At 44.9% G+C, this 27,099-nt stretch overlaps 4 protein-coding genes across 9 annotated transcripts in view; all 4 read right to left on the bottom strand.

Annotated features, from left to right (window-relative positions):
- mpp2b (MAGUK p55 scaffold protein 2b) overlaps nt 1-1,158 on the bottom strand; it is a 34,352-nt gene extending 33,194 nt beyond the window's left edge. For all 4 annotated transcript variants that reach the window (XM_076034562.1, XM_076034564.1, XM_076034563.1 and 1 more), the window contains exon 1: nt 845-1,158. The gene's annotated coding sequence lies outside the window, so the exon portion shown is untranslated. The remainder of the gene's footprint in view (nt 1-844) is intronic.
- A 358-nt stretch (nt 1,159-1,516) lies between these two features.
- Nucleotides 1,517-3,743, bottom strand: pyyb (peptide YYb). Its single transcript, XM_076034568.1, has 4 exons — nt 3,623-3,743; nt 3,182-3,374; nt 1,961-2,041; nt 1,517-1,581 (listed from the first exon to the last, which is right to left on the bottom strand). Exons 2-4 carry the CDS (start codon nt 3,367-3,369, stop codon nt 1,557-1,559), a joined length of 294 nt encoding a protein of 97 aa, XP_075890683.1. The 5' UTR covers nt 3,370-3,374; nt 3,623-3,743; the 3' UTR covers nt 1,517-1,556.
- Nucleotides 3,744-9,885: 6,142 nt separating this feature from the next.
- tut1 (terminal uridylyl transferase 1, U6 snRNA-specific) lies at nt 9,886-14,748 on the bottom strand. 2 transcript variants are annotated; one of them, XM_076034559.1, is made up of 10 exons: nt 14,520-14,748; nt 14,163-14,353; nt 13,610-13,816; nt 13,318-13,432; nt 13,078-13,205; nt 12,723-12,949; nt 12,522-12,631; nt 12,023-12,145; nt 11,437-11,529; nt 9,886-11,323 (listed from the first exon to the last, which is right to left on the bottom strand). In XM_076034559.1, the coding sequence occupies exons 1-10, from the start codon at nt 14,593-14,595 to the stop codon at nt 10,206-10,208; spliced, it is 2,388 nt and encodes a 795-aa protein (XP_075890674.1). In that variant the 5' UTR covers nt 14,596-14,748; the 3' UTR covers nt 9,886-10,205. The 2 variants fall into 2 exon arrangements, with proteins under 2 accessions (XP_075890674.1, XP_075890675.1); XM_076034560.1 differs by lacking the exon at nt 14,163-14,353 and having other exon boundaries at nt 14,520-14,738.
- Nucleotides 14,749-15,355: 607 nt separating this feature from the next.
- Nucleotides 15,356-26,213, bottom strand: mki67 (marker of proliferation Ki-67). Of its 2 annotated transcripts, XM_076034557.1 has the most exons (17): nt 26,027-26,213; nt 25,479-25,577; nt 24,191-24,272; nt 23,817-23,932; nt 23,590-23,647; nt 23,394-23,469; nt 22,604-23,215; nt 22,213-22,445; nt 21,444-22,128; nt 21,217-21,332; nt 20,330-20,507; nt 20,079-20,219; nt 18,613-19,469; nt 18,405-18,447; nt 18,263-18,319; nt 17,436-18,116; nt 15,356-17,292 (listed from the first exon to the last, which is right to left on the bottom strand). In XM_076034557.1, the coding sequence occupies exons 2-17, from the start codon at nt 25,565-25,567 to the stop codon at nt 15,587-15,589; spliced, it is 5,730 nt and encodes a 1,909-aa protein (XP_075890672.1). In that variant the 5' UTR covers nt 25,568-25,577; nt 26,027-26,213; the 3' UTR covers nt 15,356-15,586. The 2 variants fall into 2 exon arrangements, with proteins under 2 accessions (XP_075890672.1, XP_075890673.1); XM_076034558.1 differs by lacking the exons at nt 23,817-23,932; nt 24,191-24,272; nt 25,479-25,577.
- Nucleotides 26,214-27,099: the final 886 nt, after the last annotated feature.

Genomic DNA, 27,099 nt, shown 5'->3' with positions numbered 1-27,099 from the left:
AGATAAAGATAAATACGTTCTGAAGAGAAAGACAGAGACAACTAGAGACAACACTAGTTTGTATGAATTTTACATAACATGGAACCATTAAAAAAAAATATCACACGCAGTTCGCACAAAATTTGCTCTGACTGCATTTTTATTAAATATTTAAGAAGAGCTGATTATTGGTGTTGGCACAAGCCTGTTTGCCTCTGTGTTTACAAGGAGCCAACAAGCGATCAGAGCCTCCAGACCAGAACAACACACCTGCTCCAATTACTGCTCCACGCGCGCTCAACCATCCGCGCGCGCCTCCGAAGGTGTGTGTGTGTGTGTGTGTGTGTGTGTGTGTGTGTGTGTGTGTGTGTGTGTGTGTGGGCATGCGCACTGTCAGCGAACAGGTGCACGACACGCATCCATCCGTCCATCCAGTCGCCGTCGTCGTTACTGTATCCAAAACTCCCATGAAGCACACGTCCTCCTCGAGTTCGGCTACCGAAAACCGGCCCCCTGACGGCGAATGTCAGTCACGCGCCTCCCCGGCGCACGAGGCCGTCGGTTGTAGAGGTGGTGTAGCCGCCTGATGCTGAGCGCGCGTTTTTATCCGCGTTGACGTGGAGACGCTGCGAAACGCCGCGCGGGGTCGCATAATGTTTGAAAATAAGTGCAGCGATACCGCCGTGACGTCACTCCTAGGCTGTCTCCCACACGGGAGACCGCAATTAAGAGGGTGGCGGTCACCTGGTCAACGAGGTGTCGTGGCTACAGCCCGGGGAGACGGCAGCTACGCGACCGAGCTAAAACACGCACGCACGGTTAAAACAAAAGGGATAAAAAGGCTCCGCGAGGTCGAAGTGCTCACCTGCCCCTCTAGTCCAGCAGCGGGTCCGGTTCCGGTCCCCTTCGAGGTCGTAAAGGCACGAGTCGTGTTTTTAATGTGAGCGCTTAACACGGTGACCCACACACACACACTGTCTATCTTTAGCAGGAGCGCAACTAAAACGGCTCGCCCGCTCTTACAAATAGCTCCATGGATTGGAGGCTAATTGGATGCTGCGTTCGCGCTGATCCTGTTTCCCAAACGGAGGTCCAGGGAAGATTTGTTGCCTCCTAGTCTTTCTGTGTGTGTATGCGTGTGGTACCCCTCGGTGCGAAGTTGAAGCGTGTGTCCGCCGAACGAGGCGGGCGCAAAAGGAGCAGTAAATGAGATTAAGTCGCAAATTCAGCGTTTGGTGACGATACAGTGACATCTAGTGGTGAGATGAGTATTCACACAGACGCCGGAATTGGCAGGGGAGATAAAAACACACCAACGCGGGTATTTCTATTCAATACTTCAATTCCAATCTTGGAGTTTATTGTAAAGTGATTAATTTTGATATAAATTATTTACATTTGGGCAAGAACAAAGTGAAAAAGACACAGTGACAGAGATGGTTGGACAGACTGAGGGAGAAGGAGACTTTCATGCAAGCAGAATTATTCATTGTGGAGCTTGACAAAATCCATTGCTAGTTGCAAACTTTTGCGTAGGTTTTCTTTAATTTTATTTTATTCAGCATCAAAACACTGATTTACCACTGATCACCATAGTCCAAGCTGTAAGATAAGAGAGAAAAAAATGAGTTAGAGACTTACTACATTAAATCAAACATTGTGCAGTCAATTTGAGGTTATTAGAGCATGCTGTGAACAATAGAATGTATAACATTTGGGGGGTATTGATGATAATATCGATATTCAAGTGAAAAATAAAATAACAGAGTTCAGTAGCAAAACAATAAAGTGCAAGTTAATGACTCAGTGGGTAGTCATTTCCCAGACTTGAGGATTGCAGTGCAGTTTTTCAGTGCCGATCAGTTATTTCTGGAGCATTTTAAGTTATTCTATAAACATAAATACTTTGCAATTATTATGCACTGTTGCATACTGGTGTTGCATAAATCACCAGGCCACCAGCTGAATGTATTTCTCTCACCGTGGCTCAGTGTCTTGGCTGGAATCAGCCCCAAACAGCAGCCACGCCATCGCCTGCTCAGGGGTTGACCTCTTCCCGTACCTGAGGGAAATCCAACAGAGCAGCACATCACACATTTGCCGCGAAATATCAGCGCTTGGAGATTCTCATTCATGCAAAACAGTTTTTTTTTCTGCTTCAGTGAATAGCGGTTGCTCAGTCTGCAATTCAGTGGCAGCTCTGAAAATGTCATCCTGTGTCAGACTTGGCACGAATTTCAACTACCGACGTCTACTTTTTGTTCCTCCCCGACAGTCATCAAGCTTTCAACGAGCTCTCTCAAGCTTTTATCATTGCCTTTATAATATCCCTTGTCTATCATAGACCAGAAGACCAATTATAGAAATGATAAGTTCACCGTCTAATGTCCACCATGACAAACACGACTCCTCAGACCGGATCTATTCAAGTCTGTTTATACTTCGATCAATGGCTTGGCTGGGGTGAAGGAACATGTATTGGTCTGGGGCTCTTTAATTACTGCCAAAGGGTGAATTGAGACGTGTAGGCAGTGATCAATTAAACACACGTTAATGTTCTCCTGAAAACCTCATTATTATTGCTTGTGATTAATTGCCTTTTTTTTCTATTTCTCTTTTTCTCATGTTTCTATTCATATAAAATGGAATCTTGAATAAAGCATGAAATGCATGATAAATATTTCACTTCAGTACATTTTAGTGGGCCTTAACAAAAATGTGCTCTATCAGGCCAACATGAAAATTCTTCCTTCTGACCACTGCACCGTTAAAAACAGACATAAGCTTTACTCCGCTGTGCCACTTTGTTTCTTTTAGTTTTATTTTTTTGTTTGTTTGTTTTTTTAAACTACCTTGGAATCTTCTATTAAGCACATTATCATGAAAGGCTGACCACATAAAATACAAAGGAATGCATGAGAAGACACGACAGAGACAAAATAACATAATATCTAACTGAAACGTGTAGGAGAACACGTTTCAGTGATTGAAAAGCACCCTCAGACACAGTAATACTACGCCAGAGAAGGTCTATGAACTGCACATCTCCCGCATGAAAACGTACAAAAGTTGCCTTTTTCAACATGGTGTAAATGATAAACAGCGGCTTTTCCCGGAACACACCAATAATATATCCTATTGATCAGAATATCTTCTCAAACAATAAACCAAAAAGTGGTGGGGCTCCTGTATTATTTCTCACCTCTGTCTGGTGATGAGGTTGACGTAGTGGCGGACAGCAGCGTGGTACTTGGCCCAGTCCTCCGGCGAGGCGTTGCCGCCTGGACTCTCCGGCTTGGGCGGGTAGGCGTCGGCCAAACTGCTCCAACACAGCAGCAGGCAGAGGAAGAGCGCCGCGCACATCAGCCACGATCTCAGCGTGTTGGCCATCTGATCTGAAAGCAGGGGCATTACACCATCATTATGGCGGCAGGGAGTTTGGGGGAAGAATCCTCAATTGATTTCATTTTTGTATTAATTTTTTTTAAGAACAAAACAAAACTTTTTGTAGTTTTTACCGTAATAATTGCAATACAACTAGGTATATATGTTTGTGAACATACATACCGAGTACAAAACAGTTCTCATCGTCCCTCTAAGATTTCAAGTTGGTCGAAAAGAAAAAGGTGAGAGCGCCACTTACCCTTCAGAGTTGAGTCAGCGGTGAGGTTGTCTGTTCTGGAGGCGGTGCGTCTGTTTTGCTGCGCTCCTCTCGCTCCTCCGGGCTTTTATGGACACCTGATGCGCCCTCCTTAACGGTAAACCACACCCCTCGCGTCCGCAGCTTGCCCGCGGAGCACGTGTGTAAAAATATTCAGATAGTGCTGAATATTTTATGGTCTCCGATCTCTGACGTCCGGGCTTAATTTGGTGGTGGTGGTAACCAGGCAGACAAAAACCCCTTGAAACATCAACTTCCTGCTACATTATTGTCCTTCCAGAAAACCTGAGACACAATTTTGACTTTTAATTGAGGTGTACATCACTGTTACAAAACAGGCGAGGCAGGAAAACTTCAAGGAAAAGGGGCCTTCTTTGCGCATGTCAGTTCAGCACCAAGAACAGCGGCAGGTGACATCATGCCCTGAACAAATGGGAGAATTTTAAAGGCCCAGTATGTAAGGTTTAGTGCCTTCTAAAGGTAAGAGTGCACATTGCAAACAATGTTAATCTACATTTTTGATGCCCCACTTGATTTTGTATCTTTCTCATAAAAACGGTGATGTTCTCAAAGTTTGGGAAGATCCATATTCTGGCCTACTGCATATACAGCATAAGATGCGTAGATGACTCATTACAATTGGGTCTGCTCTTTATGTGAATATTCGTAGCAAATAAAGGCCTGAGAACACCTTGCATATGTGCTTTCTTTGGATTTCCATGTGCATAAATCCCTTTCACATTACTGTGAAAGTCCTGGGAAAACTTTTTGGATACTAAAAGAAAGCAGTGGGTGAGACTGACCTACGACTGTAACCTCAGCGTGCTGTAGCGTGTGCATTTACAAAAGGAGCTGAAACCACCCACACCTGTAGTCCTTTTTTATATATTTTTTTATTTCTATGCAGGCTAGCACAAGCAAGCGAGGCGTTTGGCTTGAAATAACTCCAACACGAAGACAACAGGAAAATGACACACTTGAAACGATGACAGGCGCAACACTTCAGAGCAGCGGAATGATGTCCTGACCCACTGCCGTATTCTGATCGAAAGCAGCCGTCACAGCAATTTGATGACCTGCTGCCCAGCACTTTGTCATTATGCAGGAGTGAGGAAGACACCAGGAACTCATCTTCAGATATTTTTTTTTTTTTATCAGTTGTCACAGTTCATTCTTCGAAAATTATCTGATGTGAGCTGCCAGGTTTTTTGAGAAATCGGTTACAATGATGCAAGGTGACACTCACTGTTTAATGGAACAGAACAAGATGGAAATTGCAATGTCGTGTTTCAATGGTCAATTGGAAGGATATTTTTCTGCTTGTTGGCTTACAACAGGAACAATTCTGATGAGTAGTTCACTACAACATGTCCTGTAGATTATTTCAAGATGTTGGGTTAAAAAAGGTTATTTTGGTTATGTTCAAGACTAGTATGTCTAGACTGGTTCCCTCTGTTCTTTGTCAGTGATAGTTTTGTACAGAACAGATGCGTTACGCACGTGCAAACGTGCATACTCTGTATTTTAAATAACTGGATCACAAGGATTACAGCTGTGCGGACAGACGCAGCGATCAGGATAAAACATTTATTTTGTCACTCTTGCGGATGGTGTTAATGGAGAAATTCATAAAACCTGCATCGCTCAGCAGGGATGCCATATGTACAGCATGAATTATTTTAGATGTTCACACCTGATAAACAAACACATCTTTTAACAATACGTTTTTTTTATGTTGTTCATAAACTGTCTAATCTTTCATCCCGTCACCTCTGGCCTGCTCTACAATAACCCACCTGCATTCATTATTCAGGCAGCGATGAAATCATCAATACGGTCTGGAGGTCAAAGGCTGCAGCAGCACACACTGATCAATAACGCCACTGTGCTGCCCACAGCTGTCTTATAATTTTCTTGCGATCCGGCGACGTGATCCATTTTACACTTTCTGCATCAAATTTTACTGTAATTGTGGCTTCCTGCTCTAATGCATGTCACCACAGTGAGGGAGAGCTGACATGAGCACGCGCTGCACAAACACACCGTGTGCACGGACACCACTCAGGCCTCAAGAGCTGACAGTCAAATGGAAGCAGACTCATTTATGGCACCGTGGCGGCTCCTGTTTCTGCGCTTCACTGTCGCTGTCTGTACACTTTACGAGGCCTGAAGTCAGGCTTAATCGCATAGAGCCGACTGCAATCTCTCCTTAATGCTTGTGTGTTTATGCTAAGGGACATTCTGTCTGATTTAATGCCAGATAAACATGAGGCAGGAGTTAGATAATGGTAAAACAACAATGTAATTTCATTGTCAAATACAATTTTAGTTCTACATGATGTCTCTACGTCAAATAATATTGCAGCACCAGCGGTATATAATCAAAGTTCAAATTATTATTTTTTTGTGTGTTATTTTAACTTCAGAATTAGCTGATGATAAACCGAAATACATTCAATATGAAATAGGAACTTAAGTCGAATGAAAACATTGCAACTTAACTAGACGACATTGGCAATGTGGGTTATTTTCACTGTAAAAAAAAAATATATATATATACATAGTATAAACACAACATCAAAATCTGTAGGTAAGTGTTAGAATCATACATTTTAAACTAATAATGTAAAATTATTTCTTCAAAAATTAGCAAAACTATGAGGAAAGAATTTTCAAAACAATTTTTTGACAAACGGACCACTTTCATTGTCTTTCAGCTATTTTCCCTCATGGTGGGAAGTCACATCAAGGGTCCGTGCTATGTTTACAGGCCCATTACAAGGTGCACATTCGTTATTTGCAACTCAAGGCACAAATGCAGCGGGAGGACAATAAAGAGCAAACAGTGAGCTTTAATCATCTTTACAGCCCCGCTATACAAGGTTATTATTAGCCTTGTATTTGGCCATTGATAAATCAAAGGGCGCATTGCTTTGCTGACATAACAACACACCGTCCCCGGAGACGCTGCAACATCTCCTTCTCTCCCTTTTTCTGCGCTGTTCACTGAGGGGTTTTTTTTGTCTGCCCTGAGGTCCTTATCAAAAACGCTGTCTGATTTGGCCATAAATCCCCCGCTGACAGCCTCTGTGGAGCTGCGACAGCGAACAATAAACAAGTGGTTTCAGTGTGTATTACAATGCCATTAAGGCTGCAATGTGGATTCTGGCGTTACACATTGATTGCACAGAGCAATTATTGTGCCATCAATCTGCCCGATATTGGGGGACAGTTGGTGTTTGAACAGTTTTTGCACCTAGAGACACCAACATTTAGCCACACTGGCCACAGTGGTCTGAAAATTACACACAATTACAGCTTTTAACAGAGAGTTGGGGGGGAGGGAGGGGTGGAAACGGTGAATGGATGATATTAACTAAATACTACATGAATCACCTTCCATGTAGAGGAAGTTACACATATCCCCACCGTTTCTTTTTATTGTCCATCCAGTGGACGGTGGCCGTGCGGTTCATTTCGTTATTTATGCTCCATCGGCGGAGCTCTCGGCGTTCACTCTCCAGGCCATAAAAGGCAATGGCAAGAAAAAACAATGAGCACAAGAGAAAGTCATTAGCTATCTCCAATGTTTGCAGGTAAACACTCGTTGGGGGGGGCGACCCTCAGAGAAGGGAAGGGGCTTCACAGTCCGATAAACCCCAGCTAATGCACTCTTAAAGAGCAGTTGGGACTCCAGCAGAGACAAAATGTGTTTGGGTTTCCATCAAGGCGGAGATAATGGGACACCAAGGAGACTACTGGCTTCCAAAACTTTTTCTTAAATCCAATTTTGCTCAGTTCTCTTAACTTTCTTTGCGCAAAACGCTACAGCCCTGCGTGGGTTTATTGGGTAAAGCGCTTGAAAAAGGAGTCTGTCTTTCAGCTTCTGTGACTCCAGACATCCAGACACCTGTGCTGTTTAAACTGCGCTCTAAAAGCTTTCCAGCACAGTTTCCATTTGCATGGCATGTGCTTCCGAGTCCAAATACAAGAGGACCATTATACACCGGCAAAAAAAAAGAAAAACAATTATTCTGCCGTAAGAGCTATCTCCCAGGAGTATGTCTGACTCCTTCCTGTCATCACAGACAGAGAGGGGGAAATGATCAAGCAGTTTTATTTAGCCTTATCTCCAGAGTGGGGGAGCCACGAACACGGCAAAGTGCTTTTAAGGCAGCCGGGTCTGTTTGTGTTGCGCAGGAGACCGAACCTGAGGCTGATGGCTTCCCAAGACATCGGGCTAGTTCATGAACACATCAGTGGTTCTAATGCGGTTCAATGAAGAGCACACATGACTCGGAAGGAAGCAAAACTACCATTTCACACTACTGGTTATGGGTTGGCTATTCCCTACAGTGTTTCCCCATGTGATTCTTATTCCCCAAGAGAACTGACTTGGCTGCTGCTTCTGACAGAAGTTGGCAACATCACCAAAACCATTTGTCATTGCGGAGAAGACAAATCTGACCAATTACTGCAATTTCCCTCTGGCTGACGTGCTCGAGAGGAACCTTGGCAGTGCAAGATTCAGATGGCTTTGATAGTTGTCGGCTAGCGCGAGAATGATCAAGGATCGGCTTCAGGGTACATTTTGGGAGTTCTGGTCTGAATTTAGGCACGACAGATTTTCATCCCTAAAGGTTCAGAGAAAGCTTTGAATTGTCAGAATGGCTGCTTACAGAAAACACATGCCCACAACACACAATACACAGTGTCGTGTTGGGAAGAGCTGCCACTTCAGGCAGTCACACGTCTTTAATCTTCCTTCCAACCCAGTGACCTGCGTTCATTCCGGGTCTCAGGGGTTTCGATCAACACGTCTTCCCAGTGAACCTCAATTACATCAAACATGAACTCGGATCTTTTCTTTTGTCCACTTCTGAGGAAATCTTTTCCAGTTCAGTAAGCACCCGCAGCAATCAATTCTCTGGGTAATCGCATCAATTGAGGTACATGTCGCTAAAGTGTTGGGTCATCATACCTGAAGAGACCAAACCACGTTGGGGTGTGTTAACATTAAAAGTCAACAGTTTTTCTTGGCTTGTATGGCGGATATATCAGTTATGTTGATTCTTTACCCTACAGTGGTCCAAAGTGGAAGCAATATATCAGCAGGATCTTTATTAACGGATATGTAAATATTGTAGCAGCTTGAAGCGTCGGTCAGTTAATGGTTGAGGCACCAATTACTCTACCTAAAAACCTAAAATTGAAGAAAAACTGCAAATGATAGTACAGTTCTAACCATCTACATCTGCCAAGATAATGGGAACACATTCACGATAGCCTTACACGTACTGCTTTACTTCCAGCATTGAGAAGAAAAAACAAAAACACATTTCTTGAGCAATCAATCTGTAGAATAAGACCCAGAGACCCAAGACCCTCTGTCACAAAGCCAGTCAGGGTGGAGAGAATTTTGAATTCAAAATGTTATCGCAGTAAAGAAATAGAGGCAATTGTCAGCGTATAATTGGGTGAGAGTTGCCCAGTGTGACACTATTCAGCCAATTCTATTCATCCTTCAGGCAAGGAAATTCAGATCTGCACTTCACCCAGAACACGCACACAATGACAGTCAACGCAACAGCAACACCAAGCAATGTTAAAATATTCATCATAACATTGCAAATGCAAATATGTTACATGTTACAAATATGTTATATATCATGTGAAATCTCTCGTCCTTGTTTTGCTGACACGCCTCACCAAACAGCATGTTTAGCACCACACAGTGGACTAAAGGTCCAGTTAAATGTGTGTCTGCTGCATGAGTGCTGAACCAGCAAACTGTTTTGTTTTCTTGTAAATTTATTTATGCCGTTGCTAAACATGAGGGTGTCTATTCAGTTACTTAGAGATGAACCGTCAAGCGTCAAGCTCTCAACTTTTGTTTGTTCTTTATATACTATTGATGCAATTTTGATTCATGTTCATTGTGTATGTAAAATTATTGGTAGAGTAGATGCACCTCTGCTGCAGGTGATGGGGCTCCTGACAAATAAACAAACAAACGGGACTGCATGGACAAGCCAGTGAAGCAGGAGAGCAACACATGTAGAGGGCGCTGTGACGTCACTGTGTACTGCAGGGGCCATGATGCTACAAAATGTCTAAATGTGAAGCCAGAATATCAGTAAACATTGCCGATAGCTCCTTTAAAGACTCTGGTTCAGGTGAAATGCATGGATACTGTATCTGTATCATCACTGCAGTGAAACAGGACCAAGACAAGGCTTTATAAAGACTTTTCTTTTTTTCTTTGTTTATTTGTTTGAAGATGGCATCAACTACCATACATCAGATGTCTGCCCCTGAATTTTCCCTCTAGGGCGACATGACTCGAAACAGAAAGTCACTTAAAACACAAAGACACAACTGCAACATAGATAAGTAGACTGAATGAGACATCTCTCTATATACACACAATACAGCTTCTGAAACTATAATCACACTCTGACATAGCCAAAGATTTAATGAGAGGACGGGAGAAAAACAAAAGTCTCAGCAACGAAACACAAAACTCGTCAGATGCAACAGAGAAACATCTGCCATGGCTTCACTTTCAGGCGGTGGCCTCTTGCTTCTGGAGCAGCGTCTCCACCATCCTGGGCAGGAAGACTTCCAGGAAATGAAAGAAGTCCTGGAAAACTCCTTTCTTGTCACTGGCCTCCTCAAACCGGAGCACGGCCCGCGTGGTCTCGGTGCCGCCCAGCATCTGGCCGTGGACCTGGAACTCCAGGGGCTCTTTAAGCTCCGCCTCCTTCTCGGCAATGCGCGCCGTGACCTGCGCCTCCAGCTCGGTGCAGCTGCCCTCCTGCCTCAAGTCCGAGTCTTTCACCAGCTCGCGCCTCACCTTCCTCCTACCGGCCCACACCGCGTGCCTCTGCACGAAGCTCCAGGTGGGGAGATCCGCCCTGCTCTTCTTGGCCAGTCTGGGCCTTTTGCCCTGCGGGGACGACGAGGCGTCGCTGCCAGAAGACAGCGACCTCTTGGTGCCGACCACAGCCTCTCCGGAGTCGTTCTGGAGCCCGTCGCCGTTTTCGCTCGCCGATGTGTTGAGCGATGCCGCCGAGGTGTCCGCGTCGCCCCCTGCTGGCTCCTCTCCAAAGACGGCGTCCGTGCAGGCGACGAGGTGGCAGCCGAGGACGTCTTGGAAGACGGCCAGCGAGGCGGCGCAGACCTTCTGGAACCACAGCGGCCGGAAGGCGTCGCCAGCCGCCTGCAGCTGGTCCCGCAGCGCTCTGGGCAGCGAGGCCAACTTGAAGGGGACGCTGATGGCCAGCTGCTCCGGCTTGGCGTGCGAGGCGTCGCCGTCGGGGGTGAACAGGCGGACCAGGCCCCAGGACTTGCCCTTGGTGGATTTGCGCTGGTACTGCATGCTGCGGCAGTATTTCTCCGCCTCCTGGCACTCCCGCTGGAAGCTGCGGCCCGAGCGCTCGTTCAGGTTCCCGGCGACATTGTGCGTGAGCTCGAAGGGGTCCAAGAGATTGAGGGGCCCCAGTTTGGGGCCCTTGTGATGGGTCTTGGCGGGCTGCTGCTCTTCCATGGCGTCCTCCGCGTCACCGTCGCCGTGGCCCAGAAAGTCGGTGACGGGCAGCGCTCGGCCCTCCCTCACCGATATGACGCTACCGGCGAAGTCGAACACGGCATAGAAGGAGAAGAAGCTGGCGAGCAGAGTGCCTGGATAGACACCCACACAACACAACCAAAAACACAAAACACCGAAAGGTTCACTCAAAGAACATCAAGATGCTGGTTAAAGCCACATGTTGTTTCCAACTATTGATACTCACAGAGGCCTTGTTTATTCTTGCTTGGTGGCACAGCGATGGGCTGACTGGGGAAGGTGCAGTCCCAGCCCTCAATGACACACTCTTCCTCTTCACCTGCAAAGATGTGAGCCAAACATCTGAAAATATTAGCAACGCAATCACGTAAAAGAACAATCGCTGGTGTTTAGATGACTGAAAGAGCTCAGACCATCCTGACGACTTTTCACTAATTGTACAAATAAGTCACTGTGCACACTGTAGATTACCTTGTGTTAGTTTGCACAGATCTCTAAAATTCAGAAGAACTGCTTTTGGCATTATCTATCGTTCTTGTACAGATTGTATTGATTATTTTAGAATAGAATAGAGTTTGCTACCATTTGTATATTGGAATTCTTTCTGCATTCATTAGAGTCAGCAGTAACGAAGAGGTCGAAAATGTAATTACACTCAGCACTATTAACAAAACCAAATACAGCAGGCATCAAAATGTAAAACTTATTAGTGCAAAACTAATAAGCCTAAAATGAAAGATTTTCTCTCACACATTTTTACAGTTGGGACATTCTGTTCAATAATGAGCAGCATTAGAAGTAACGGAACTAACAGGCCATGTCTTTGAGTTGGTCCACTGTGGGCAGAACTGGAGGGTCACAGTTTTGCAGGAAGAAGATGATGAGAAGAGTCAAAGCATAGTTGTTTAAGAGGGGACCGGCTCCACTGGAGTTCCCTGGAAATGAGGAAAATGCCAAACAGTGTAGTGATCACTTGACTGAATAAGATTTGTCTCACGCTGTCGACACGGTGGAATTTACACATCATACAAAAAGTCTGAAAAAGAAAATTACTCTTTGACTAAACAGATAAATGTAAATACACTCACTTAGTTATTCTATACATTAATAAGTGGACTGAGTCATATGATGCAAAAAACCCCAATCATTTCAAAAGCAACCATCAACACCATTCTTTGCAGTTACTGCAGACAAATCTAAACACGATGAACATTTAGTGACATCTACTGACCAAAGTACTGTATAAAACTATAACCTACAGAACACACTAGTCCTGTATCAAACACAATTAGTAATTTCTGTCCATTTTACCTGCAAGCTGCTTCTGCTTGGCCCAGTAGCGGATGGTGTAAACCAGAGGCCTGAGCCTGTCGTCCAGCCCGGAGCACAGCTGCAGGAAGCGGGTGTTCCTGACCGCTAGCCTGGTGACAGTCAAAGGCGGGATTGAAAACAACGTCTCGCCATGACGCCGATGCTCCTGCCGCGGAAAATCTTACGAGGGCTTCCGCTGACCTGTTGTTGATGGTGATGTCGCCCTGCAGGTTGAGCTTGCGATAGTGGAACTTGGCGACGGGGAGACGGGCGCTGCTGACCACCTGGACGTTGTGCACGCTGGGCACGCAGCGTCTCAGGATTGTTGCCACCAGCTCCAGGACATCGGCCGGAGAGGCAGCAGACAGGTCGATGTCGGACAGGATGGAGTCCTCGGAGTGGCTGTCGTCCGACGTGCCCTGTCCCGCCTGGAGAGGGCAGCAGAGTAAAAATAACAGATGGGTATTTTGTTGTACATAGGGCAAAGTCCTTACTTATTCTGTTGATGAAAAACACTCAACAGGCACCAAGTTGTGCACGAGAGTACATGCCAGACCTGTTCTGTGGTGGACTTGGCATGAGCCTGGAACTTCTTGGTGTTGTCCAGGTCCAGGAAGAGGTCCAGGTCACAGGACTGGATGCCAAACGTGTTGACAGAGGAGCCAAACGGCAGAATCTGGCTGTCTACAGACCAACAAAACATGGAAAAAACATTAAATGATGAATGACAATATGTAACTCAGTGGAAGACGGGGTTTCTGAAACAGGCCCTGTGAGTGTAATATAAAATAGTCACCTGGGAAAAACTCCACAAAGACCTCTTGCAGGAGCTGGACCAGCAGTTCGCGAGCCTTCTTCTCATTTTCTCCCAGCTGGCAGCGCTCTACAATGTACTGCATCTGTGCATCTACCTGGAAAAGGAAGGTGACAGAACAAAACATTTTGCTAATGTTATGTTATTCTGCAAAACCGTCAAATTTCACCTGTGAAATGACACCTCTGGAAGGTTAGGCTACAGGTGTGAAGCTCCACACAAGCTCCAAATGCACATTACATCTTCTGAGACCACTTGACCACAAGTTACTTACAGACATCAGTTGGCACAGCTGAGGCTTGAAGCGGTCAAGAAACTGCTGGAGGTTCTGGGGGTCATTCTTCTTCTTTGGAATCAACTTGAACCCCTTCTTTTCTCGGGGCTTGACACGCAGCTTCAGGTCTCTGAGGCGATGCTCGACGCAGGACAGGGCCTCCTGGATGCTCTCCGTCCCAGTGAAGTGCACAATGGCAAAGACGCCCTGGGAACGCACAGCCACCGTAACATTTACAGGAGCATGAGACGCATGAAGCAGTGCGAGTTCAGCTGCACTGCTTCACACAAATTATCCCCCAAAAGATCTCTAAAAACAGCAAGTTTAACCCTACCAAGAATTAAAACAGCCAAGTTGTAATATTGTAGTGTAGTGTTTGTTGGACCTTCCACTTTTGGAGCGTTCATTTCCAGAACATTATGTTTTAGCATACATCAGCAAACCAAAAGACAGAAAGGGGGTCGTTTATCACTGCACAAAGCTAGAGTCACATTCCATGTGCAGAAAAATTTTCCTCAAGACTAAATTACAACGAGCAATGTTGAGCACTGACGTTTTCTTTGTCCATGATGACTTCTGTCACTGGTCCAAACTGTTCAAAGTATTCAGCTATGTCGGTCTGAGAGATGTGAGGCTTGATTCCTGCGACAAACACGCTGTGCTCCTCCTGGCTTTTCCTGGTGGCCCGGACGGTACTCAGCGTCTTGTGTTTGCGCCCCTGGATATGCTGCTCTAAGCTCGACACTGCAGAGATTTATTGTTCATAGAAATAAAAAAGTTAAAACAAAATATAGTGCCGTATTGTCAGCATTCTTTCAGGATAGGTTCGTTTGTACGCCACAACTAGAAATGCATCAATGGCCGCCATTGGGGCATTGAGTCTAAAGTTAGTTTGTCAAAGTTAGCTTACTGTTTGGTATGTTGACGTTGCACAGAGTACAATGGAAACCAGTCGCCGTGGTTTTAACGTCACCGTCCGCTTCCATGATGATAAAAGATTAAAAAAAAATGTCGCGAACAATCAAAGAATGCTTCGAGTTGAAAGATCGTCAGCAGATGCCAGTTCGCGGCCAGACCGTGGCCATGCAGCCGTCAAATCTCCCTCCAGCGTTGCATCTGCGTTTGCTTAGGGTCCGTCCCACAAATCGGTCCGGGCGCTTCTTCCGTTAAAAGTGCAGTTCCGTATTATTTCAAACAACATTTCCGCTCCAGGATGGCGCGTCGAGGTTGTATTATGAAAACCTGATGAAAACTACCTGGATAACCCCACCACCATCCGAGTCCATATGCTATTGCTCTTACATTTTAACTTCCTATAACTACATAACATAATATTGTTTTTTATTTTTTCTTCTAGCAACCCAAGATAATTAAAAAAATGGATTTACATTCTAAATGATACATTGTGCATTCCAAAATGTTAATTGTTATCTTAATAGGCTATTGAACAGGTGTGGTTTGCAGTCACAAATATTTGTAGTTAGTTTGAGTAGGTCCACTTGTAAGGAAGGGGCCATAGTGCACCACCAGATACCAATAGAGGCCCAGGAGCCTGACATAATAAAAATAAATAAATTCTCACAATAAGGCTTTATATGTAATTTTTTTTTTTTTTGGGGGGGGGGGAGAATTAAAAGAACAATTTCCCAAACCTACATACTACCTACATACATACTTCCCAACCTACACTTGACAAATGTCTGTAAATGTATCTTGGAAATGAAAAACAAACAGACACAACACAAGTTCTTTGTAACAAAAACATTTAATCACCACTTTTTCACTGTAAATTCTTAAAAATCACAACACATTGAACCCATTTTAAGACTGCCTGCTGCCATTTTAAAAAAGGAAATAAAAAGCAGTGCATAATTTTCAGTCTATAAAACTAATTTCTAAAACATTGAAAAATTTAAAAGATAGAATACAAAATGATTAAAGTTGCTTTGAATTAAGAACATATACAAATAAAGGTTATCATTTCCTTGCTGATCTCCCTCTCCGAGTTTTCGGCTGTGCCTCAGGCTCCACGTCCATCTTGCTTGTGGACTGATCGGCGTCGGCGGGAACGTCGCTAATCTTTAAACCTCGCCTGGACCTCTTTGCCGGCTGAGCTTGAGCATCATCTGATAGATCCTTCTCTTCAGTTACGCAAACCTTCTCCGGCACATCTTGACTCTCAGCGACAACTCGGCTTCCGGCTTTTGGCCTCCTACCTCGAACCGCCTTCACAGGCGTCACGGTGGGGATCTCAAAGACTTCCACCTCAGTTTTCCACTGGATACCTTTCTTGGTCTTTTTGTCTTCCACAGCTGAGACTTTGGAATCTTCACTGGGATTCGCCTGATCACTGACAGCCACGGTGTCGTCTGCGCTGGGCTTTGCTGCCGCCCGTCTCCCCCTTTTTGGAGGCTCCGCTGAGGTCACTGGCATCTCTGAAACCTGATCAGTTGATTCTTCATCGGCCTCCGACTCGGGAGGAGCCGCGCCACGACGGGCTCTCTTGGCTGGAACTTGTGCAACGGCCTTCTTCGCTTGCCGTCCTCGGCTTGGCTTACTCGCTGGAGCTTCAGGCTCCATGGTCACCTCCACAGCCTCTGGCTCAGAGTCAGCTTTTTCAGGGACCACAGCAGTAACTTCAGCTTCCTCAGTCACCGTCTTTGCTCTCCTCCCACGTCTGGGTTTTTCGGCGACAGCAGGGGTCTCTTCTACATCGGTGGCTTCAACGGGAGTTTCACTCTCTGGAGTTGGTTTAGCTTTGCGGCCTCCTCTTCTCGGTTTTGTAGAAGCGTTCACCTGCTCGGTCGCCATCACAGTCTCTGGAGCTTCAGTCTGGTCCGGGACTGCTGTTTCAACCGTTTCCTCTTCTCTTTGTTCAACCTGATCTTCTTCTGCCTTCCTGGTTCGTCTTGATTTTTTAACTGGCTCCTCAATTTCGGCAGCCTTGTCTTCTGGCTTCTCTTCTACCTGCCTGGCATTCCTGCCCCGCTTTGCCCTGACTGGTGGCTCAGACCGCTGCTCTGACTTCACTGTGGCAGCCGTTTCCTCTGCTGCCTCTGTCTGTTCTACTTCTGCGGTGGTCTGTCTCCCTCTTCTGGATCTTCCAGGAGCAGGAATGGACTGCTGTGGTTGAGCATCTTCCTTTGGAAGTTCTTCCATAACTTCTGAAGTTTTCTCCTCCTCTGGTTGGGGAGGTTCAGTGGGCGTTTTAATTTTCCTCCCCCTAGTGGGTCTTGTGGCAGCTTCCTTTGGCGGAGGCACAGGCTCCTCTTCCTCCTGAACAGCCTCCAGCACAGGCTTCTGGTCACTAGTCACTGCTTCAGCTGTGATCTCGGGCTGATCCTCAGACTTTGCATTTCTGCTTCTCTTGGTTTGTCTGACAGCAGGTGGTGCTGCAGCCTCAGCCGTCTTGCCTCTCCTGCCTCTAACTGCAGGAGGGAGGACGGGGTTCTTGGAGGTCTCTGTTACTTTGTCTTCAGGCGATTTAGACTCCACCACTTTTGCCCTCCTGCCTCGAACAGGTTTTTTCTCAACAACGGCCGCGTTGATCTCTGGCTCTTTGTGAGGCGCTGCCTCCTCTTCTGCTACCTGAGGACTGTCATCGGTGGCGGCCGAGGGTTTATTTTCATCCGTTTGAGGAGGTGACACATCCAGACACTCAGTGGTGACCTCAGAGTCTGTTTCTACAGGAAAAAAGGAAAAAAACAAAAAGGTTTACAATGATTATAAAAATGTGCAGTATGGAATAATGTGGATACATTGTAATTATAACACTGAACTATTAACAGAATTCAGCCCATGTGTGAAAAGAAGAAGAAAGTCGCACCTTTTGTCTGCTCAGTTCGTGGCAGGTCCTCAGCAGGAGCGGGTTGCACTTCTTCCTGCTTTTTCTGCACAGACTGTGCAGGTCTTCTGCCTCTCCTGGGCTTCACCACCACCTTCTCTTGCGGGGCCGCCTCATCATTTGTTTCTTGGCTGACGGATGTTTCAGCCACTGGTTCGATCACCGTTGCTGCTTCAATGTCTTGTGCAACTTCAGTTTGATCACTAGCAGCTGCTTTGGCTCCTCTTCCTCTTTTAGGCTTGAGGGCAACTTTGGCAGGCTGAGGTTCAACTTTCTCGGTTTCCATGTCAACATTTGCGCTCTCGGCGGCCTTTGCATTTCTGCCTCTTGTGGTCTGTCTGACAGCAGGAGGCGCTGTAGCTTCTGCTTGCTTGCCTCGTCTTCCTCTGACTGAGGCAGGGACCACGGGATCTTCAGACATCTTTCCTTCCTTGTGTTTTTCCTCAGTTGACTTAGCATCCATGTTCTTTGCCTGCCTGCCACGAACAGCCTTCCTCTTGGGTGCGGGATCTGCAGCACTTTGATCAGAGGCTGTCTCCATTTCAGGGGTTTCTTCAGATACGTTATCATTCATTCCATTCACTTTAGACTCCGGCAGACTCTCATCAACAGCCTCATGTGGGAGCTGCTCTTCAGCAGCAGCAGCAGCCTTTTGATCAGCACCTTTGACAAAAAAGGGTTGAAAAGGTTAAGTGCACTGTTCAGACATTTCTTTCCTCTGAGCAGAACGAGAAACATCACAAAAAACCTCTCCAAACTTAAAATGCTTCTTTAATTCTATATATAACATATACAGCAAGTAAACATACCTGCATGGGGAATATCGGTGGCCTCATTTTGTTGCTCTTCATGGGCAAAATTAAGTTCTGTTAGAGGGAAAGGGGGAAAAAAAAGTACTATTACAATTTAGCTTTCATAAAGTGTGAAACATGCTTTGAAGAACCAACCAACCTTGTGCAGTGTCCTCGCGACAATCTGATGTTTGATCCTCGACCTTTTCAAGAAAAAAAGGAAAAATAATTCAACAGGCATTCACAACAATTTAAAGGTTCACAACATACAGAACTCATGCCATCAGTGATACCCCCACCCCCCCCTCTCTCAGAATTGAGAGAGGTAAATTTTTCATGAATGGTAAAAGAAAAGTACGAGTCGTCACCTCATTGGTCTCCAGTTGTCCCGAGTGTTCAGGCTGCGGCTCCTCCATGAGTTCTTTGAGTCCTTCAAAGTCTTCCACTGGAGCACAGGCCTTCTGCCTCGGGGTTTTCACCAGCCTCTTGATGCCAAAGTGCTCCTCAACGCATTCGTACTTTTCTTTGGGCGTCTTCCTGAGTCGCCTCACGCCAACCAAATCTTCCACCGGTGCACTCTTCTCCCTGGGTGTCATCATCCTCTTGACACCCGTCAGACATTCTGGCGGGGAGCTCTTCACGCTTGGCGTTTGCACATGGGTCATCATGGTTTGGTCTTCCACATCCACGGTATTGCAAACTTCAAGCTCATCTCGAGCTTCTCCAATGGGTTGACCTTCTGCTTGAGGGGTGTCGAAAATTCTCTTCACTCCCGTGAGGCACTCTTGTGGTTTGCGCTTTTGCTTGGGCGTCTTCAAAATCTTCCCCCTCAGGTCCTCCACAGGCTCGGCTTTCTGTTTGGGGGTCTTCATGATCCTCTTGACTCCGGTGAGACACTCCTGCTGCTGCTGGACAGGCTTTTGCTTGGGCGTCTTCAAAATCTTGCCCCTCAGGTCCTCCACTGGTTCCACTTTCTGCTTCGGGGTCTTCATGATCCTCTTGACTCCGGGGAGGCAGTCCAGGGACCGGGGCTTCTGTTTGGGAGTCGCTGCGGGGGTCTTTGGATCAGGGAGCGCTTGGTCCTCATCGCCAGGCGGCACAGCAGAGCCTTGGGCCGCGAAGCTCGACTCATGATCTCCGTCGAAGAGGCGCTGCACGGCCTCGCTGTTGTATCGGTCCTCCTTGACTGTAGACGAAACGCTCAGTGGCGACACCATCATTTCATCTGTGGAGATTGAAACGCATTAGATAAAACAAATCAAAAGCCAAAGACAGTGATAGCCGATGAGAGGCCTTCAACAATTGGCTAAATGTCGTGTGTGCAGGTTTCAGAATGATAGATATGATGTGAATGGTTTGTGATGTACACCTACATTTATGGATGTATGAAAAACATAAAAAAAAAAAAACTTGAGGAGATTCAAAATTATATAAAAAGCCTTTATTAGATCATGGCTTTATAGTTGAAAAATGCCAACATGTTTCGGCCATGTTCTTTTTTCAAGGCAGATAGAAGACGTATGACTGAAGGGACTGTTCCGTGTCATGAATGACACAAATTAGTTCAAAGTGTAGAAATAATTTATGATGAAACTTAATAGCAAGATCATGAATTGCGATAAAATATGCATCAATCCAAGTCATGGTGAATTGCGCCGTTTCATCTTAGTTTTTTGGAGGGATATTCAACGACTAGAGGTATAGATCAGTTCATATTTTCTGATGTTAAAGTGGGCGACAGTGATCTCCTGTCCGGGAGAGGCTGAACTAGTAGACCACTTCCCAGAAGTATTTTAGACTTTAATTAAAGTAAAGTTCCTAACTCTCACAGTACCTGTCTCCTCGGGTGTGTTCAGGACTGATGGCTCTACCACTGAACTACTTTGGAGATCCACGGGGGTTTTTCTGGTGTTGCTCTCGGTGATGACAGATTTCCTCTTCTTCGCTGCAGGGGTTTTATACATTTCAGATATTCCTGAAAAAAAAAACAAAAAAACAATATGCAATGCAAGCAGGTTCAATGCAAAATGCCAGAACACCTGTTGTCATTTGTTTTTGTACACAGACTGATAAACGGCCATTTACCAGTCAGGTCCTCATCCATTTTCATGTCCTTTTTGAGAACGGCGGTATTGGTGATCAATCGTGGTGCAGCGCCAGTTGGCTGGACAATCTTTTTACTGTGAGCTCTGCCCAGAAGAATGGCAGCTGGGGAATTTGCATGTCCGGTGCTGGCATAGTTTTCAAGTTTTCTTGCTGGTGTCTGAGAGAGAAAAAGGGAAGAACAAAAAAGAGACATTTTCAGGTGAACGCTACGAACCTGTTGCAAACAAGGTAAAAAAAAAACGAAACCCCCCCCACATTATCGACTCACACCTACACAGGTGTAGGCGACGTCTCAACCACGCAAGTCTTCAAGAGTTTCATAGAGGAAAAATAAAATCAACCCAATGCCAACACAATAACAGCACAGGGTGTCCATGTCCTCCTGCAAGGTCTCAGATGAAGCAGTAGTCTAGCACAACCACAATATGCATTTACTTTACTGCACACACAATGCAAAAGCTCCTCCGTAGACACCAAAGAGCAACAAGGGTGTTTAGAATAACTGCTCCCATACAAATGGGACTGGCGTCTCTTATCGACACTTGTGTGACAGTTGGGAAATTTAATGGAATTGTGTTCTGTTTAGTCTCAAGCGTTTCAAAACTTGACAACCACATGTTCCCATTGCAATTTCAGAAAGGAAATGCTGTGCAACTCTAGAACCAGAAGCCTGTTTGATATTAGCAGAAAGTAGAAAATGAGTGAAATATACCTTTCAGACTTAAATAATTAAAAAAAAATAAATGTTTTTGATATATAATTTTAAACAACAATCCATGTAAAAACTGGTTAATTAATAGAAACACAGTGATGAAGTGTCCTTATATGACTGTGTTCCATATAAAATCAAAACAGTGATTGTTTACCTTGGGCTTAGGAGCTGACTTCTTTACTCTTCCTTTGATGACTCTTGTCTTTGCTGGAACAGACATCTGGGATTTGGTTTTCCCAAATTTCACTATGTCTGCCCAGGAAACCAGAGCTGAAAGCAAAGCAGACAACAGGTCTATTATACCACTCGGAATCTAAAAGTGAAGGACAAACTGTAGAGTGAAAATGATGAATGATTTATAAACTTCAGGGATGAATGTACCTTTCATAGATGCCCGTGAAATGCTGCTTCTCCTGCACTTGGCTTTGAGGGCACTCTTCCTCACACTCTGGCTCTTCCTCCTTGGAGCCAATTTAGGCGTTCCGGTCTCAGACGGCACTTCATCAGTGGGAGCAGTTTCTTCGTGTGGTGAGGGTGTGCTGATGCGTGACACAGAGAAACGCCCCTGCACTGTTGGGGTCTGGCAGGCCGGAGTTCCAACTTTGTTTCTAGATGGAGATTCTTTGGGGGAGGCAGACCTGGTTTTGGGGGACTGCTTTGCTGGAGTTGCAGCTTTGGGGGAGGCAGACCTGGATTTGGGGGACTGCTTGGCTGGAGTTGCAGCTTTGGGGGAGGCAGACCTGGATTTGGGGGACTGCTTGGCTGGAGTTGCAGCTTTGGGGGAGGCAGACCTGGATTTGGGGGACTGCTTGGCTGGAGTTGCAGCTTTGGGGGAGGCAGACCTGGATTTGGGGGACTGCTTGGCTGGAGTTGCAGCTTTGGGGGAGGCAGACCTGGATTTGGGGGACTGCTTGGCTGGAGTTGCAGCTTTGGGGGAGGCAGACCTGGATTTGGGGGACTGCTTGGCTGGAGTTGCAGCTTTGGGGGAGGCAGACCTGGATTTTTGTGGGGTGTTCTTGGCACTAGATTTATTTGGGGTTGTGTCCTGACCGTCATTTTCAAACACCTACAAACACAAAATGAATTAAACAATCATAAGACGACAACCATTGTAGTCCAGTGAGGCTTCCATCCTATGTCCCAGTCTTACCTTGACCAGTCCGATGACTGACGCCCGTCTGAGGAGGGACTGTTTGCGTTTGACCAGACACAGGCTTCTCCTCGGTGTGGCTCCTCTGCGCAGCGGCGAGTCGGGAGGCAGCCGCTTGTCAAACAGCTCAGGGCTCAGGTTAAGGCCGAAGGAAACGCGCTTCTTCTTGGTCTTGGGAAGGGGCAAATCTGCTGCCAGCTCACCACTCTTGCGCTTTTTTGATGTTTCTGTCATTGGATAATTAACAAAAAAAAAATTGAATTACATTAGAAACATCTTCAAAAGTTTAATGGGCTTAAACGTTCAATAAGTAAAAAACATACAATACACAAGATCACTACAACAAATTGTCCCCAATGAAGAACTAGTGGTAAGACAGATTGTTACTCACCTGTTTGGACTTTCCCAGAGTTTCGCGGCGATGTCCTCTTCAGCTGTGTTGCTGGAGAAGTCACTGCAGGCTTGGCTGGCGTTGCTTCCTTGCTTCTCCTTCTCGAAGGAGACTTCTGCACAGGAGCGTCATCTTTCTCAGCACCCTCACTCACAGAAGGTTTCTGTGGCGTTGCACCATTTACCACCTGGGGCGGCGCTGCTTCAGACTGAACAATATTCTGGACTTTGGGTTTCTCCATCTCACTGGAAGAAACACGGCCAGACTCCCTCTGCTTCTTAAGAGACTTTGGAGTTGTGCTAATTTTAGTTTCAGCAGCTCCGGGCAGCACTTCGGATTCATTCGCAGTGGCAGCGCTGTTGTTGCCTGTGGATGTGATGGGGTTCCCACCAGTTTTCCTGACTGAAACGGGCCTCGGGGTGCAAAACCGTGAGGAAGGCGTTTGAAGGAGACTGGTGGAAGATTTCCGAGGTGTTTTAACATCCAGGGACTTTTTGATCATTTGATACAGATCGCCAAAGGGAGACTGAGCCTCGCTGGAGTCCAACTCCATCGTTTTGTCCATGGAACGTTGAATGTTGTCATGGTTGGTTCCATCTTTGAGGGGAGGATCTAAAAAAAAAGAAAAAGGCAACACACAAACCTTTAGATAGAATAGGATGACAGAAGCAAACAAAACAGCAACAGGATGTGACAATTCTGGATGGATACTGAGACTCAAATGTGGAATAAAAACAACAATTATCTTTAAATCAAAGTAACTCAGAATGAAACTAATGGACAGACTTGCCTGCAGACACCACAGATGTCCTATTTTCTCCATTTTCAGTGATGTCTTTTTCTGCCACTTGCTGACCTTGAAGAGGCTGGACGTACAACATTAAAATGAGGTGATGTGTGGAAAAAGTAATCTCAAAGCTTCGAGCAAACCAAACGTGGTGAACGCTCAGGTTTGGTAATAAATTATACGTAAATAATTGAGTTACATTTTTGCCTCCCACTGAAGACCTCTTCTTTGGTGTTGGTGGCGGAGGGTACTCAAATCTGAAATGACAGACAATTTATTGGCTTTTGATTGTCTTTTTCAAGCAATGTAAGATAATTCAAAAATACATTTATTCTTAAAACCCTAACAATGAAGAGGCTGAATGCCATGTTACGCTGCAGCAAATATTAATGACAGAGGTAGCAGCAGTGACTGAGTGTCTCTCACCTGAAAGAACGGTCAATAATGGTTATTACATCTCCATGTTTCAGACGCTCAGACTGTTGCAACGCCTCTCCATTCACAGACGTTGGATTAACTGAGCTCAGGTTCGTCAAGATGACCTGAAGGGAGAATCAACACAATGCAGCTTAAAAGAGGCCTTCAAAGAGGTCATCGTGTATGTTTATTTATTTGATATGGACATAACAGATGCATTGCTCATGGCACAGTTGTACAACTCGCAGATGCATTGTTTACAGTGTGTTAGCACAAAGTGCTAGTACATTCAGTTTCACTGACTGCGGACGCACATTACACATTTATTATAAGTGAACCAGTAAAATGAACAAGCTGTTCAAATGGAAGATCGTTATCGTTACCTCTTTGTTTTCATTCAAGTCAATCCTGCAATGCTCCTTGGACACTTGAGGAAGTTGAATACGAATATCACATTCAGGCTTCCTGTGAAGATCACAGAACACGAGACATGTCAGAAGAGGAGGAAGTGTCGGGCAAAACGTTGCAAGGTACACAACTGCACAAGCGCTTCAAAGTGTTCTCAATTTACCAACATGGCTGTGTAATGTCGGTGGATCTTCATTTAATTGAAAACGACATTCCACCAGACCCTCCCAGAGTAGAGCCATGTTTATCATAGTGCACATGAGACTAGTCACACCTTTATTTTTGTTCCTCCACATTTTCGTGTGATACCAGCGGCAGTGATTAAACAGGATGTTAAAGTGGCTATTCTGAAAGAGGACAATGTGGCTTTTTTGAGTTCGATTGGCACTTGGATGGCTTTGCACATGCAATACAGAGAAGGTACAATTTTCTTCTGTTGTTCATTCAAGACAAGAAAAAACATTAAAACAAGAAAAGTAGAAGAAGAGCCTAGTATGAAAAATAAAATACAGTTGATTAAAGATGTTTACGGGTATTTTTTTTTTTTTTTTTTTTTTTTACACATAATTAACTCATAATACAGCACCAATGTATTAGTTTTCCTTGTGGTAATTTTCACAGTAGACTGACAAAACGACACAGGGTGTTAAAATACCACCAGGCACTGGCCATGGCTATCATTTAAATAAAGTCAACTGTAAATTGTCAATGAGACCATTCTTATTTATTTTCTGACATGTCACCATGTACATACACCAACAGATTCAGACAACATGCAGCTCGGACGACGTTCAAATATGGTCAGAGTGACCGAACCTAAAACGCATCTGCAACATCTTCGTGTTGTGCTCCTGCCTCATCAGCGCCCATCTATCTATCTATGTCTATCTATCTCTATATACCTATTTATCTCTATATCTATCGAACTAACTATATCTATCTATCTATCTATCTATCTATCTATCTGTCTAACCATCTATCGTTTCTGAAGTAGTCCGTTAAGGTAGCAGTTTAACGTTTAATAAACCGTGACGTCAGCAGCAGACAACCCGCCTTCAAACCGGAAGGTCACTGCTGTCAACCTCAACATGAGGCTCCGTGAACTGTGGTAACGAACATGTCTGAGAGCGTCTGCCGTCGTACACTGAATTGGTTTAATGCTACAATCATGGAGGTGCACTGTAACGGTGAAGCTAGCGTGGAACTCGGCCATTTAAATGGCACGATAGACTACACTCGATGCATTTGAGTTGTTCTTCTCACCTTCCAAACAAGCACGTTGCAGTGAGAGGAAACTCAGTCCCATCGCCTCCACTCCTCTTAATCACGACGATTTTACCGTGCAGTGGCATTTCTGATTACCTGGAAACACAGAGGACAAAAACCCGAGTGTTAAAAAGCAGGACGGGACCTCAAGAAGGAAAAACTTACATCAGAATATTAATGTGAATCAATGTGATTGACTTCCGTGGTCAAGCTGTGAAACCGTGTTTTAGTTTCCAACTTAGTTGCACTCGAGGCTCCAGAAAGAAGGAGTTTAAGCTGTGCACCGTTAACGTTCGCTACGTTTACAAAAATAATGGCGTCACATTGATGATTTGAATTTTTGCGGCAGAACACGTGTAAATTCTGGCATCGCAGCGGCATTATCAGCAAGGGGAAAATTAGCCAAACGCACAAAAAGGAGTTTGATGTCGAGAAATCACACGAAGAAACAATTGAATTTACAGCCGAAAGTCTCATTTAAACCGCGCCAACTGAGTCCAGGGATAAGCGACTTTGTGGAAAATTTAAACACCGTGCACCCTTACCTGCAATTCCGCGCTGAGTCTAAAGTTCTGCTAATCCATACACGTCGACTGGAATATGGCGATGAGAAAAGCTAAAACAATATCATATCAGACTATATTACTGTTACTATCCTACCTGACATGCGGCCGCGGACAGCCGTGTGAACAAAGTCAAATGGCTAACGTAAACTGCTGGGTGAAGGAAGCCGTCATTTCTTACCTCTGCCTCCTCGGACACGCGTGGTGGAATCCCTCCGCACTTCGACGCATAGGGCTTCAATTCATTTACTGGTTGAGTCTTTATTTGTGATGTGGCGTTTTTATATTGTTCACGTAGGGATGCAGTTTACCTATCACATTTATTGTGTGTGAGTGTTTTTTTTAATCTGAAGAATTTCTACCAAACGCACTACTTTGTTTACGATTTGTGGCGGAGTGATCCCATTGCCGTTAGGCGACTCTCCTTTGAAAATATTTGAAATTCCGCGCGAAGGATTGTGATTGGTTGAACGTCATCACTACGAGGTGACGTTGCATTCACGGCGTTGATATCCATGCTTCGGACTTGTCTCGAATGCAAAGCCGTACGTGAAGGTGTAAAAGTGCCTGAAGTAAATTAATGATACATAACACACGCACACGCGTATGCAAATAAACTGACTACACAATTCATCAAAATGTTTAGTTATAGAAAATATTAATACAATTTATTATTTAAATCAATGATGAAAATGAATAATTTTAAACATGTATTTAATTAGACACACAGCATAGTAGCCTTAAGTGTGTGATTGTGTGTGGGAGGATTACAACAGCATTTGTTCTTTTTGGAGTTAGTTAGTTAGAGAGACAAACATCCATACTCTTTAGCATTTATAAAATGCTTCCTGTACATTTCTTATTTGTTGTACAATTTTGTATGAAATTAAGTTGTGATTTAAATGTTATTTTCAAGGTATATTAATATCTGTGTGCCCAACTGTGCTCAATATATGGCAACTTGAAATAATGAATTTATAAAGAAAGCATTACAAAGCAAAAAGAAAAACTTTTCATTTCACTCTTAACATTATTATTATTATTATTATTATTAT

The sequence above is a fragment of the Nelusetta ayraudi genome, unplaced genomic scaffold (assembly GCF_046127955.1).
Source record: "Nelusetta ayraudi isolate G7.1 ecotype Tasmania unplaced genomic scaffold, CSIRO-AGI_Nayr_v1 ptg000042l, whole genome shotgun sequence".
In the NCBI taxonomy this organism is placed as follows: Eukaryota; Metazoa; Chordata; class Actinopteri; order Tetraodontiformes; family Monacanthidae; genus Nelusetta; species Nelusetta ayraudi.
The sequence above is the reverse complement of the archived record's forward strand: the minus strand, read 5'-3'. Positions and strand labels throughout refer to the sequence as shown.